This window comes from Trichosurus vulpecula, chromosome 6 (assembly GCF_011100635.1).
Source record: "Trichosurus vulpecula isolate mTriVul1 chromosome 6, mTriVul1.pri, whole genome shotgun sequence".
Taxonomy (NCBI): domain Eukaryota; kingdom Metazoa; phylum Chordata; class Mammalia; order Diprotodontia; family Phalangeridae; genus Trichosurus; species Trichosurus vulpecula.
In genome coordinates, this window is record NC_050578.1 from 194,590,072 (window position 1) to 194,604,605 (window position 14,534).

At 37.6% G+C, this 14,534-nt stretch overlaps 1 protein-coding gene across 1 annotated transcript in view; it reads right to left on the reverse strand.

Annotated features, from left to right (window-relative positions):
- Nucleotides 1–7,266: 7,266 nt before the first annotated feature.
- C1QTNF7 (C1q and TNF related 7) overlaps nucleotides 7,267–14,534 on the reverse strand; it is a 36,970-nt gene continuing 29,702 nt past the window's right edge. Inside the window, exons 2-3 of the mRNA XM_036765644.1 lie at nucleotides 10,930–11,175; nucleotides 7,267–8,080 (exon numbers count right to left, since the gene is read on the reverse strand). Coding sequence (XP_036621539.1) covers nucleotides 7,449–8,080; nucleotides 10,930–11,167 — 870 coding nt within the window. The 5' untranslated portion in view covers nucleotides 11,168–11,175 and the 3' untranslated portion in view covers nucleotides 7,267–7,448. The remainder of the gene's footprint in view (nucleotides 8,081–10,929; nucleotides 11,176–14,534) is intronic.

Here is a 14,534-nt window from a genome sequence, read left to right on the forward strand (position 1 = left end):
TCCCTTGAAATTTACTTTTGAGTTAATGCTAAAGGCCTACTTCAAAGACATTTTTTGCACACTAGCTTGGTGAACTGACGATTCAAGATTATCATCTCCCTAAACTCTTGGTCTTTACTTCTTGTGTCCATAATCTTTTAGCAAGTGTTAACTGTGTAACTATCCTGCAGATCTGATAGGTCTGGGGTTTAAAAACTAAACAGTAATTCGCTGAGACCACACTGTTCTTTAGAGCACCTGATATGTCCAGTTACTGGATTATAAAAGGTGGCTGCCCTTATAAGAGTGAGGACAGGATTGCTGGGGCTATCACCACACTGAGTTATTTGGGGCCATTGCCCCATGGGAGATGGGTGGAGTCCCATCCTTTCACTCCCCACAGATTCCTGATGAGATGTTGTGTTTGTCTTTCGTTCTTGAAAAGGACCATGGAATCAGGAAAATGATGACATGACTTGCAGTTGACTTGGATTTGAGGGAGGGAGGGCTGTGCAAGGTCACCAGCCTCACTTTCTCCTCCAGATCCATCTGAATCCAGTGACCAGATATGCACCAGGATGACTGGAGATGACCCAGGATGCAATGGGAGACCCTGGCCCTTTTAGGCTAAGGCCTTTTCAAGTACTCACTTAGAGTGAGGTAACGCCCATTCAGTGAATAGGCCTCTTTAAGAAGTGAATCAAGGGATGGCCCCTTTAATTAGGAAAAAAAAAAAAAGATTAAAAAAAAATCAAGCTGGGAGAGGAAGACCCTCAGGGTTGCTGTTCCAAAGAGAAATAGTTACCATTGACATTCACTCTAACCCAGGAGGGCCCAAAATACAGCCATTAAGTGGAGCCAGGGCAGGGACCTATTGTGATCCAATCTATGGCAAATGGAGGCACTGAGGATGTGGATGTGTCCACCATCATTCTATAGTATTTCTAAAACAGTGTAGGAGAGGCTGAGCAGTACGGTAGAAAAAAGTCCTGGACTTGAAGTCAGAAGACCTGGATTTCAATTCTAACTCTGACATTTACTAGTTATATAACCATGAGTTTATGTTCTCTGAGTGTTGACATCATCTGTAAAATGGGGATAATAAGATTTCATACTACTTACCTCACAGGACTGATGTGAGGAGAGAGTTTTTATAAACTTTAATGTACTTTATAAACCTTATAAACACTCCAAAAAATGTGAGTTAACATTATTCTTACATGGGCCCCATCTGGGCTATGGACCAAGGTCTTCTTGTGTTAAATCAGCAGAGGGATAAAGTCTCAGACACTTATTAGCTGTATGACCCTAAGCAAGTCACGTAACCCTGTTTGTCTCAGTTTCGTCATCTGTAAAAATGAGCTGGAGAAGGAAATGGCAAACCTCTCCTGTATCTTTGTCAAGAAAACCCCAAATGGGGGCCACAAGAAGTTGGACACAACTGAAATGACTGAACAACAAAGTATCCTTCAGAATTCTCTTGTTCCTTCTCATTGGCTACCTTAGATGTCAGTCAGCCCCCCAAAAGATATTCTAATATTACAATAAATCAATAGCTGATCTGATGCTGATTGATTAATGAGCCAATTAATCAACCAAGTATTTATTAAACCTTTGGGTCAGGCATTCTTCCAGGTGCTGCATATACAAATACAATGATGAAATAATCTCTACTGGCAAAGAGCTTACTTACCAAATGTAGAGACAAGGACATATATAAATACATACAGAATAAGTATAAAGAAAATAAATACAAATAAATACAAAGCAATTTGAAAGGGATGATACTAGCAGTTAAATAGATCAAGGAAAGTTTCATTAAGAAAATACTAGCCCATGATTGGTGAAAAGAAAAAGAGGGAATGATGTCTTCCCCCTATATTTTCATTTGTCCCATAACTTCTGGGGCTCTCATTTGTATACAATGGTTACTATGGCTTTAATATTATATGGGTACTTTAAAATATCAAAATAGTATTTCAAAGTTTCAGTTCTGTTAAGTATGTGATTTCTATTGATTAGAAAAGGCTTGCTTGAAAAAAAATTCCCTATCTCCCATCCCTCTGAAAACAATAACATTCATTTCTATGGTGTTTTAAAGTGTACAGAGTTCTTTCCTCAAAACATCCCTGTGAAGCACTTAGTTCAAATATTATGTATGTCTGTTTTAAATATGAGGGAAAAGGACCCACTCACGATAAGACATGTATTGTATGTTGGAGCCACTGTTTGAATTCAATGCTCTTGACTCCAAATCCAGCTCTTATTTTCATTATACAAACTATGTTGTCCCTTTAAACTCAAGGCAACCTATCCAAGAAAAGCATTGCACAGAGGCAAGTAAAAAAAAAATCCTCATTTTAAAAGTGCCCAGGACATTCCTACTTCTTGCATCATTTGTATGTATTTTAGATTCGAGCATAGCATTCTAACAGTGGCCAATGAGAAATGTCTCTGAGATGGAAGAAACTCTTCCTCAGGATATTTTAATAATTATACATCACGTCACCTTTTTGGGTTAGGATCAGAACTGAGATTTCTTTGGCGTAGGAAGTTCCCAGGGAAAAACTTTCCTCTACCAAAGCAGATTAATGTCTGCTATGTAGCTTCCAGGCACAGTTGCTTAGAGCACTGAGGAGTTAAATTACTTGTCCATTATTAATAGAATATGGAGTTGGGGTGCTTGGAATTCCAATGCTGCCATTGTAACACAAGAGTGTAGGACTAGGTGGACCCAAAGGTTCTTCTAACTTTGGTTCTGTGATTTTCCTCATTGAAGGTCATCAAACAGGGAATGGATGACCACTTGTTGGGTGTGTGACAGTGGGTATTCCTTTCCAGGTATGAGTTGGACTAGATGGGAAGGAAAGGGAATATGCATTGATATAGTGTCTAATATGTGCCAGGTACTGGGTCAAATACTTTAAAAATACTGAGGTCCTTTCCAACTCTCAAAACTCATAGAAATGAATGTTATTGTTTTTAGAAGGATGAGAGATAGGGGAAATTGTTTTTCAAGCAAGCCTTTTCTAATCAACAGAAATCACATACTTAATGGAAAGAAACTCAAAGTTCTAAGACTATGAAATTAATGCATCAGGGGTGATTGTGAGCTCCCTGAGGGCAAAGGCTGTGTTACTTTTCATCTTTGTGTATCAACTAGCACCTTCCATAGATTGGGCACTTACTAAATGGTTTCTGAATTGCTGATTATTTGACTTCAAAGGATTTTTTTGAGCTGCCACAAGGATTCACCCCTTTAGATGGCTAGCTTTCTTAATGCATTGAACATACAATCTACACACACATTTTTGGGAGCGTATGGACTGTGAAAAGGGAGACACTGACTGTCCTCAGCTTCTCTTGGATTGACCTCTGAAGAGAAAGCCATGAGACAATTCCAAAACTTTTGCCTTTTGATACTCTAGGAAAATGGATCATAGGATGATATAAAAAAGGGATGCAGGATACTTAACTTTGCAAAATGGAGCAGAGACAGGAAAAGAAATAGCTAGCTTTACAACTCCTGCTATAATAGAACTGGACAAGAATAAGAGATCCCATAGGACCAAGTCAACAGGGCCTGTCTATATTGCTCCTCAACATAGTACACTTCAATTAAATTCAATGACATTAATGAAACATCTGTTATGTGCAAGGCACTGTGTTAGGCATCAGAGGTACAATGATAAAGATAAAAAAGTGCCTCCCTTCAAGGAAATTACATTATGTTGGGAAAATATACAGGGATATAAAAATGTCAATACAATATAGAATAATTCAAAGTCATTTCAAGAGAGAGAGAGCGCCAATAATTTGGAGGAATCAGGGAAAGCCTCCCATAGGAGTTAGTACTTGAGCTCTGCGGGGAAAGAATTCTAACAGGTGGAGATGAAGAGGGAGAGTATCTGAGGGGACCATGTGTGGTCCAAAAGTATGGAGGCAGGAAATGACATGAACTGCCTGGGAAGAGCTCCATGTCTATGGAATGCAGGGAATTAATTGCACCCATGGAATGTTCTGGTTACAACCCATTCTATAGTGACTGTATGGTGTCAGCCAATGTATGAGTAATGAGGTAAGGGGGCAGGAATTACCTGGGAACAGTGGGTTAGCATGAAAAAAGCAAACACTTTTCTAAAAGTAGGAATGATTTGTCTTCTAATAAAAATGAAGGAAATCTCACTGATTGATTTCAAGTGGCACTAATTTAAGTATTTCAGAGTTGAGAAGGAAACTTCAAGAAAGAAATATAGCAAGTGACCTAAGATATCTTTTCAATCTCCTATTTTTGTGATTTCATTATGTTAGCTAGGAATGAATAATTAGATTTCTTCTCTTCTTTTGGGTTCCATGGAATGAATGGTTTTCAAAGTTACCCTTTCTCTGTAATTATGAAAGATGATTGCTTATATTGTTACGTGTATAATAGTATTGCTATTAAGGATCATTTGGTCTGGAGAAAAATGAAAGTGTTTTATCTGAGAATAATCTATGCACTCATTAAAATGAAAGATAAGAAACTAAGATCATGATGGCATTCAGTCTGAAAAATTTACGAGCAGCCCACATCTACATAGCATGAAAATAACCAGCCAATTCAATTATTAAAAAAAAAAATCAATCACCCCAGTGGAGGAAAAATGTTTAGCCAAAACAGCTGTTTGAAATCATGTAGAATCACATAACAACAGAGTGTTTGAATTTTTTCACACTTTAACCAGCTATTTTGAGGTTCTATTGATGCAGACTGAGTTTTTCATTTCCTCACCACACCCCCTCTGCCAGTATGACCTTCCCCATGACCTCACAAAAGACTTTATTTTGAATTTTATCTACCTATTGAAATGTAAATTCCTTGTGGGCAGGGTACATGTCTCATCTTAACTTTATATCTCTTATCAGAATCCAGCATAGGACCTTACACACAGTAGGGATTGAATAAATATTAGTCAAACTGAATTTTGTGTGCTAATAAAAATATGACAGAATAAGGAGAAAATGTATTTGAAAAAGCACCACCTAAAATTCATGTCCCCAATCCTAAAAACAGTTACAGAGAAAAAGCCCAGATTGCTTTTAATAGAGACCCATTTCATAAACAATGTCATTCATATTATTGGAATTTCCTACCCTTTTATGGCTATATGAAAATATGTATTTATAGGAAATGTGTTTGTGTGGAGCATATAACAAGGCATTTCTCAGAAATAATTATGACTATGGGTTTTTTTTATTGAAATAGGAAATTGTGTGGTATGTATAATAAGGCAGTTCTCAGAAATAATTATGAGTATAGGTTTTTTTTTTATTACAATCTCTTCTACTGGGTTAATTTTTTTTTTTTGCACAGAGAAAAGAATGCCTTGAAAATTCATTTGGAGAAAAAGCACAAAACACCTTTACTGGTTTAAAAAACTGGAGTAGCTTACCCCTCCCCCCATTTCTCAAAGCAAAATGTACCTCTGGATTAAGAACTAGCAAAAGAAACTTGAACTTGAAAATGAATGAAAGGCTTTGGAGTGAATTTGTTTTCAATATCTTTGAGTAACAAAAAAAATCATTAGATAATTACAATCAAGATAACTTAAAATTATATACATAATAACATGGTATGTAGGCATTATGTATAAATGTATATATAATATAGATATATAGTTATATTATAGACATATACACATGCACACATACCAACCACAATGTGTATCTTGTAGTGAGAATATTGTAGAAAAAGACCACCTGGACAGTAAATCAGAAGACTTGGGTCCTCCTTTTGCTTTTGCAGCTGGCTAGCTGTGAGACTTAGTGAAAGCTGTTTTCCCCTTTCTGATTCTCAGTTTTTTATTTGTAAAATGAAGATGTTTGTCTAGATGAGCTCTAAAGTCTCTTCTAGCTTTAAAATTCCACCATGGTTCTGTGATTTATCAGCTAAACAAGATAGTGTACACAAAGTAGTTTGCAAATCTTAGGGTGCTATAAAAACATCAGATAATATTATAGTTTTCTTTTCCATTGATGTTCTTGATTGGGTTCTAGCAGCATCTCTTGAGGTTCTATATCCTGATGGCTGTGGTTGTTCTGAGGACTCAGTCCTCTGAGTTTTTCTTTCTAGGAGTCTAGGAAAAAGTGTATTATATATTTCCATGGGTTCAACTATTAATTAAACATAGATGATCCGTCAAATTTTCTTTTGTCTGGATCTCCATTTCCTCATCTACCAGATTTCTTGGCCTGAATTAGGAAAAATGAGGCATACAGGGTATAAATATGTGGGAGTGAAAGTGGATGGGAAAAAAGTCAGAAAAGGGAACTGGTTTCCAAAGGAAATTAATTTGGATAAGAGGAAAGACCAAAAGGGAAAAGGGAGAACAAATATAAATGGATAGAGTAATGGAACTGATCGATTGAAGGGAAGTAGGAGAGGCAGTTGAATATCACACAATAATACTGCCAGGATGGAGGAAAAATGGAGACACTATTAATGTGACCCAAGGGAGCAGTGGTAGGTTGGAGAAAATTATTGACCCCGTTTGATTGCAGGATAGAAGAGTAAAGATAGATTCTGGCAGTGACAAAACAGCAAAAGGAAAAGGAGTATATGACTGAAAGAGGATTTTTACTAAGCTGGTAAACTCTGCTTAGGGTTGGGTTGGAGACCCAAGTTAACATAGAGGAAGAATTAATGCCTAAGCTGCAGGGTTGCCTTTATTTGTAAGAAATCTCAGGGAAAACAGGTGCAAGTGTCAAAAGAGTTTGAAATTCATCATACTTTTGGGGAACCAATTTCAGTAAGCTGACCCCCTCTTATCCCTGAGGCCTGGATTCTAATACCTCAGGAGTCTAATCTCATCCAAATGGAAGGTAGCAATGTTGGTTTTCATTGGGGTAAGTAAGGAAAGACAAAATGGTGAGATATTCCTCCTCGCGTTAGACCTTAGCATAGAGCTCAGGAGTCTTTGTACCAGCAGTTTTTAACTTGCCACTTTGCATTGTAGAAAACGCTTTGTGTCTCTTCTGTTTTGTTTTTGGCATACATTTTTGCCTTCTGAGAATTGCCCAAGACATTACGCTGTATGTTATGATTCTTTTAAATAACTGATAAAAACAAGTAATTCCAAAAAGCTTAATAAGACAATACCACTGCCAGCTGGTTTTATCACTCAATGTATTTAATATAAAATTTGTTGACATTATCTTTAATTTGTTTAAATATTTATGAACATCTCTTTCAAGGGAATTCATATCTGGGGTTATCGTTCTACATAATTCATTCTGTGTGGTCCCAGCTGTTTGGTACAGCATCTTGCTTCAATGGATTCTGTTGAAAAAAAATCCACAGTTTCCTTTAGAATCTGGCTGGTAGTTCCTTCAGATTATAGCAGCACTGTTCCACTATCTTTGGCTCCCAGATTATATCCTATGTCAGTTTGTATAATGAGGGAGGGAAATTTCCAGACTGTCAATCACTTTCATAATTCATCCTCTTCAGATAAGGAGTCAAGGTAGTCTGTGTCAACATATAAGAGAAATCCAGAAAATAGACTGTCTGCCCAACTTGGATCTGAGAAAAGGCCATTTTGGTCTGTGAAAAAGATCTCAAGCCAGACTTCGTCTTCTGGCTGAAGGTAGATCACTGTGGATCCAGAGGCAACATCATGATTCCCTGTGTTAGCATCAAAAGTTTTTATCTTGAATTGCCCATTGTGTACCAGCCCAATTGCCAGATGTTTATTGGCTAATGTGATATCATAAGAAAAGTAATAGATTCCTGGAAATGCACATATGAACTTTCCTGTTGAGGGATTGTAGTGCTCCCCTTCATTGAAAAGGATTTTGTTGAACACAATGGGTAATTTTTCTTCTGGGTAACTAGTGGTGATGCCAACAGAAAAGGCAGATTTGAGCACAATGCTCCCACATCTGCAGATACCAGGAGCCCCTCGATCACCTTGCTTTCCTCGGTCTCCCTTGGGTCCAGGAAGTCCAATTGGACCTACATCTCCTTTGTCTCCACCTGGTCCTGTAGGTCCTTTTTTACCAGTCTCTCCTTGGTCCCCTTTCTCTCCAGCTGGTCCAATAGGTCCAGCCTTGCCTCTTAAACCTTCAAAAATATTTACAAGTTTAGTTATGATGCAAGTGAGAGAGTCATAAATAACAATCTTATAAAGCCCATGTCATTAAAATATATCTTTTAGGCATAGCTCTAATAATACAGTGCCAAGTCAATGACTTCTTTTAAAACTGTGGTTACACATTTTTAAAAATGAAAGCAAAGAAGTGCAAATTTAAAATTTAAGTGTTTTCTCTGTCATTAAATGAGGACAAGGTTAAAAAACCCCCCAAAATAATTTAAAACGATTGAATGCTATTTTGATGGTAGATCTGCTGCCATTCACATATTTACAAAGAGCTCCCATTACCTGCAGTGAAGAGTCTCTCTGCATAATGATACCATCTTCTTATCTACAAGGTGGGCTAGTTGAAGGTCTAGAGCTAGAAGGAACCCAGGGTAAGACCAAATCCAATTTCTTTATTTTACAAATGAGGAAATAGAGGCCCCAGGAGGCTAAATGGCTTGGCTGAAGTCCTACAACAAACCAATGGCAGAGTCAGAATGAGAAGCCAGATCTTTTGATGCTAGCAGCCAGGTGGCACAGTGTATAGACACTGGACCATTAGTCAGGAAGACCTGAGATCGAATCCATCCTCAGACACTTACCAGCTATGTGATTCTGCACAAGTCATTTAAACTCAGTTTGCCTTAGTTTCCTCATCTGTAAAATGGGGATGATAATAACCCCTCACTCCCAGGGTTGCTGTCAGGATCAAATGAGACAATAATTGAAAAGTATTTAGCACAGTGCCTGGCACATAGTAGGTGCTATATAAAATAATAATAAGTAATTATTATTATTATTCTTAATCTCAGACTTTCCACGTGAGAGTCAGAAAAACCAAGTTTTAGTTTTAGCTTTGCCACTAAATACTATTTGATCCTGGACAAGTCACTTAACCTAGTTGGGCTTTGTTCTGGTCATTGGGTTTGAACCACACTCCCTTCTCAAACTATGCTAACCCAGTAAGTAGATGTACAATGGATGCACTCCATTTGAGCTAGTAAGAAGCGATTCCCTCCTTCCCTTCTAATCACTGATTATAAGGGCACCTTTATACAACCTTTCTGCTCATAGGGACAAAATTAGACTCATGTAGGGTTGAAATCATAATAATTCAGAAATATTAACATAGTCTGAACTGACATAGATATTTGTATAGTGTAATTGACATCTTCAGATAAATCGCACTAAAACGATTTTCTTATGCTAGAATCCTCATTATTAGTCTTAATAGAAAATGACTTTTGTGTGCTATTGGCCAAAATTACAACCCATGAAACTTAACAACATGTAGTAAAAAGCTTGATTAGCCAAGGAGGCAAGTATCAGGGCTATTATCATGATAAAGGAGTTCAACTGTACTCGTATCCATGATTCCCCATAACAGTTACAATCATTTATATCTGCAAAGCTTGCATCACAAGATCTCTTGAAATGCAAAGACCTTAGTTCATAATTGGAGGCCCTTTAGTAGAAGTATATACCATATCAAATAACTGACAGAGTTTTCATAGATTCTGAATTATAAAGCATTTTTAAGATGGCAGATATAGATATGATTGCCATACCATGTTATTTAAATAGATGTTAACATATTATTTTGTACTGTTACAAAGTTTATGTATCAAATGTACCTAAATATTGATTTCCGTTTTCTTATAAAATCATAGGATTACAGTTTAAACCTGGAAGACTTTATTTTATAGCTAAAGAAATTGAGGCTCCAGAAGGTAGGCCTACTAGATCCTATGTGGTTTTACTAGGCTGCTATGCCCTTGAGGTCTGGATTTGGATTAATTTATATTTTCTCAGGGCTTCACACTCAGGAATATATTTTTACTCATTACTTCAAGGTTCCATGATTTTATCAGTGTGGGCATTCCCTCCACTGACATCAATTACACACTCTATATTATTTTCATGGGTTGCAGTAATCAAAAGAAATTCATCTCTTTGAAGGCAAATCTTCTGGTGATGAGACTTTCTGAATTTAGCTAGGCTGCTCTTTGGATAACACATAGTCCATCATGGCAGCCCTTCCAGTTTGATAGAACCTACCAGAGTGTGCAAGTTGCTGACATATTCTTTGAGAACTCAGGGCCATCTCCATGCCATGAAAAGGCATCAGAGTAGGACCTTACTGGAGGCAGAAATACCCAGCGGCAGTTAGTACAGAAGCACTCATTCATCCAGAGTGTCCCTTCACCAGGATTTTCAAGTCAGTTTTCCAACAAGATGGTTCGATATAAGATCTAGAGTTGGAAAGGATTTCAGAGATGGTGTAAACCATTTTACAAATGAACCTCAGAAAGGCAACTTGCCTAAAGTCATTTAGGTAGCCAATAGCAGAGTTGGGATTTGAACCCGGATCCTCATTCCAAATTCAAAGCTCTTTCCACTATAGGACAGTGCACAGTTACTATGTGGTATCCATCTAGCCTTCTGATTATGAAAAAGCAAGAGAATAATAAGGCTGTTCTACAGTGCCACAAGAAATTTACTGGCATAGAGCTAATGTGGACTGACAGTGAGGAATAAGATTGGACAGTTAAACTCTATTATTTATGGCGTTGTTCTTTCATACATGAAAAATGAAATCCAGCAAAAACTCAGCAACTTATATAACTTCCCTCAAGAATTTGGAACAGAGTCAGAAACAGAGGCTCCTAATTGCTATGTCTGACTAACACATTATTCTCATAAGATCATGGTGATTAGAACAAACAAAAGCAACAACAAAAGAAAAACAGGGTAATTTTTCCAGGTTTGGGGATAGGAGAAAAAAGGGAAGGGGGTGTGGATGAGGGGAGGTACTTCATTGAAGATTAATTACCTGCGGTCCCCTTTTCACCTTTTTCACCTTTCCTGCCATCTCTACCATCTCTTCCTGGAAGGCCAATACGACCGTGTGGCCCAGGTGATCCATTAGCTCCTGGGGGACCAGGAGGCCCAGGCAAACCAGGTATACTACAGATATACCTCGGGGAGTGACTTTCTCCTTTGAACTGATTACCCCGAGGTTGTCCACTTGTCCAGATGGCAAAACTTGTAACATAGAGCAAGACAAACATCTTTGGCTCTGTAAGAGAGACAGATGAGCATAAATGCATCTTCTCAGGTCTTAGTTAGCGTATCGATTCTATTTGAGAGGCAATTGAATGTTTGAAACATTATACCCCCCAATTAAAAAAATCTCTCCCTCCCCAACTTCTCAAACAACAATGAGCTTATCATTGATAAAGAATTCTTGGCTAGGGTCAGCTAGGTGACCCAGTGGGTAGAGAACCAGCCCTGGAGTCAGGAGGACCTGAGTTCAAATCTGACCTCAGACACCTGACACACTTACTAGCTGTGTGACCTTGGACAAGTCACTTAACCCCAATTGCCCTGCCTTCCCCCCCAAGGGAAAAAAAAGAATTCTCAGCTATATATCCAATGATTGTAGAGGTGGGGGCCTGTTTAGAAGCTTCAAAAATAATTTAGCAGGATCTGTGAGTTACCCTTGATCTTTAAGATACAACTGGAGAAAAAAGTGTTTGTTTTTTTTTTTTAGGAATCCTATTACTCTCCCCCTCCCTGATTTTTATGTGTTATTCCAATTAGTGATAATTGGAGCAATGTGTGTGTCCTGAGGGGCGACTCAAGCTCTCATTTAAAATCCTTAGGCGATAATACAACAGTGTTTTTCACATTAAGCTGCTAGAGCCTTTTCACCAGGCAAAAACTAAAGAGCAGGACTCAGTTAAAACAATGGAGTCGTGCTGTGGGTTCTCAATGAAATGAAGGTTCTTTCCCTTCAGCTCTGATCTAATAAGATTTTTTTTCTTTGCACCAAAGCAAATATCTGAGATTGGGAGGTTTGACTTCATTACTTTCAACATTGGCTTGACACTCTGGAAAAAGGGCTGGGCAGCTTTCATATATTCTACCTGGAATGGTCCCACAGCTTTGGAGATTTTTTCGAAACTTCAAAGACTACAAGTGGTTCTGGCTCTTCCTAATGGAGCGATCCTGCCTACTTGGGCCTCACCTATTGGTGGATGGATCCTGTGATTGACTCAGCAGTAAGGAGACCATACAACTCCTAAAAGCACATCAGCACAGATCAGCTTTGTTTCTGACAACCAACTGTTCAGAACAATAAAGTCTATCCACACTTCCTTAGTGCCAATGGGGAATTTGCAATTTTCTAGACATAGGAATATGTCTAGAAATGTGGTCTATCCATGAAATGACAAGTAATAAAATGGAGGAAAAAATCAAGGGAAGCTTATAATTTCAAAAGTACTTCCTGATCAATATCTTTATGGGTGACTTGGATAATAATATGGAGTACATGCTTATTAAAGTTGGCAGGGGTAGTTAACATACTGGATAACAGTGTCAGATTCCAAAAGATTATGACACATTAGAATGCTGAGGCAAATCTGATTAAATGAAATTTATTTATTTATTCCACTTAATAGAATTTTATTTTTTCCAATTTTATGTGAAGATACTTTTCAACATTCGCTGTTATAATATTTTGAATTCCAATTTTTTTCTCCGTCCTTCCCTCCTCACCCCAAGATGACAAACAATCTGATATAGGCTATATATGTGAAATCATATTAAACATGTTTCCACATTAGTCATGTTGTGAAAGAAGAATCAGAACAAAAAGGAAAAACCACAAGAAAGAAGAAAAAAGAAAATACTATGCTTTGATCTGCATTCAGACTCCATAGTTCTTTCTCTGGATGTGGATAGCATTTTCCATCTTGAGTCTTTTGGAACTGTCTTAGATCATTGTATTGCTGAGAAGAGCTAAGTCTGTCAAAGTTGGTCATCGTGCAGTGTTGCTGTTACTGTGTACAATGTTCTGGTTCTGCTCACTTCACTTGTACAATGTACTGGTTCTGCTCACTTCACTTAGCATCAATTCACATAAGTCATGAAATTTATTTAGTAAACATAAATATAAAGTATTACATTTGGTTCAAAAAATCAACTCCAGAAGTATAAAATAAAGAAAGCGTGACTAGACAACAATCTTACTGAAATAGTTTTGGGGTTTTAATGGATTGCGAACTAAATTGGCGTCAATATTGTGATATGATAGCCAACATAGAAGAAATCTTAAGTTGTGTTAAGAAAATCATGGTATCCAGAACAAGAGAGGGAAATGTTTTCTATACTCCGCTCTTACCATATCTGAAGTAATGTGTTCAACTGGTTGCCACGTTTTAGGAAGGATATAGATAAGTTAGAGATCTGGAGAAGAGCAACCAGGAAGGAAAAGGGCCTTGACTTCATGCCATAAGATAATGGACTGATGTAACTAGGGATTTAGCCTATTGAAGGAAACACAGCAAGGACATAAGAACTGCTTCCAAGCATATGAAAACTGTAACATGAAAGTTAGAGGGCAACTAGGTAGCACAGTGAATAGAGGATGGGGCTAGGAATCAAAAACACTCATCTTCATGAATTCAAATCTATCCTCAGACAGTTGTGTGACCCTCTTTGCCTCAGTTTTTTCATCTGTAAAATGAGCTGGAGAAAGAAATGGCAAACTACTCCATCATCTTTGCCAAGAAAACCCCCAAATAGGGTCATGGAGAGTCTGAAACAACTGAACCACAATAACAAAAACAAAACATGAAAGTAGGATTAAGATTGTTCTGCTGAAGCCCAGAAGGCAGGACTCAGACCAACGGATGGAAGTCACCAAGAAGTGAATTTGGTCTTGATAGAAAGGAAAAGCTTCCTATAATGAAAGCTATCTAGAAATGGAATGGACTGTCTCAAGAAGTAGTGGGCTTCTCTTCCTAGAGATCTTTAAGCAAAGATTTGGCAATTACCTATCAGTGATCCTCTGAAGTCCCTACTAATTCTCTATTCTGGTATTCTGTGTCTATATGGTGTCAGCACCATCATTCAATAGCAGTGGGGGCCAGAGGCAGATCCACCAAATTGGTTAACTAGCATCATGCTTTTTTATTAAGAAGTGATGGAAATGATAGTTTAATTAGATTGAACACAAACATGACAAAACTATCTACCTGACCAAAATCCAATCTTACTGGTCAAGAAAATATATTTCTTCACTGGCTATATAGCTCAGTCCATCACAAAACTCTCAAGCACTGGTTGCTTGCTGACATGAGATTATATTGAGACATCCTTTGACTAAGTAAACTCATTAGATTTGCTTAGTATTGTTTATCATTTATAAAACAAAAGCCTTTCCCAAAGGGGTTCCAGACTACATAAATATGAGGAAACAGGTTTTCAAAATAGAGATGAAAAACCTTTGGTTAAAAGGTAGGAATCCCTTAGATGTTAGATGATTAGTTTTTCTTCTTTCTAAAGACTTAATCGACTAAGTGGGCTCTGACAAAGTATTTGAAAGATGAAAATAGGCTGGCTGGGATTAGTACAATGAAGTTATTTTTA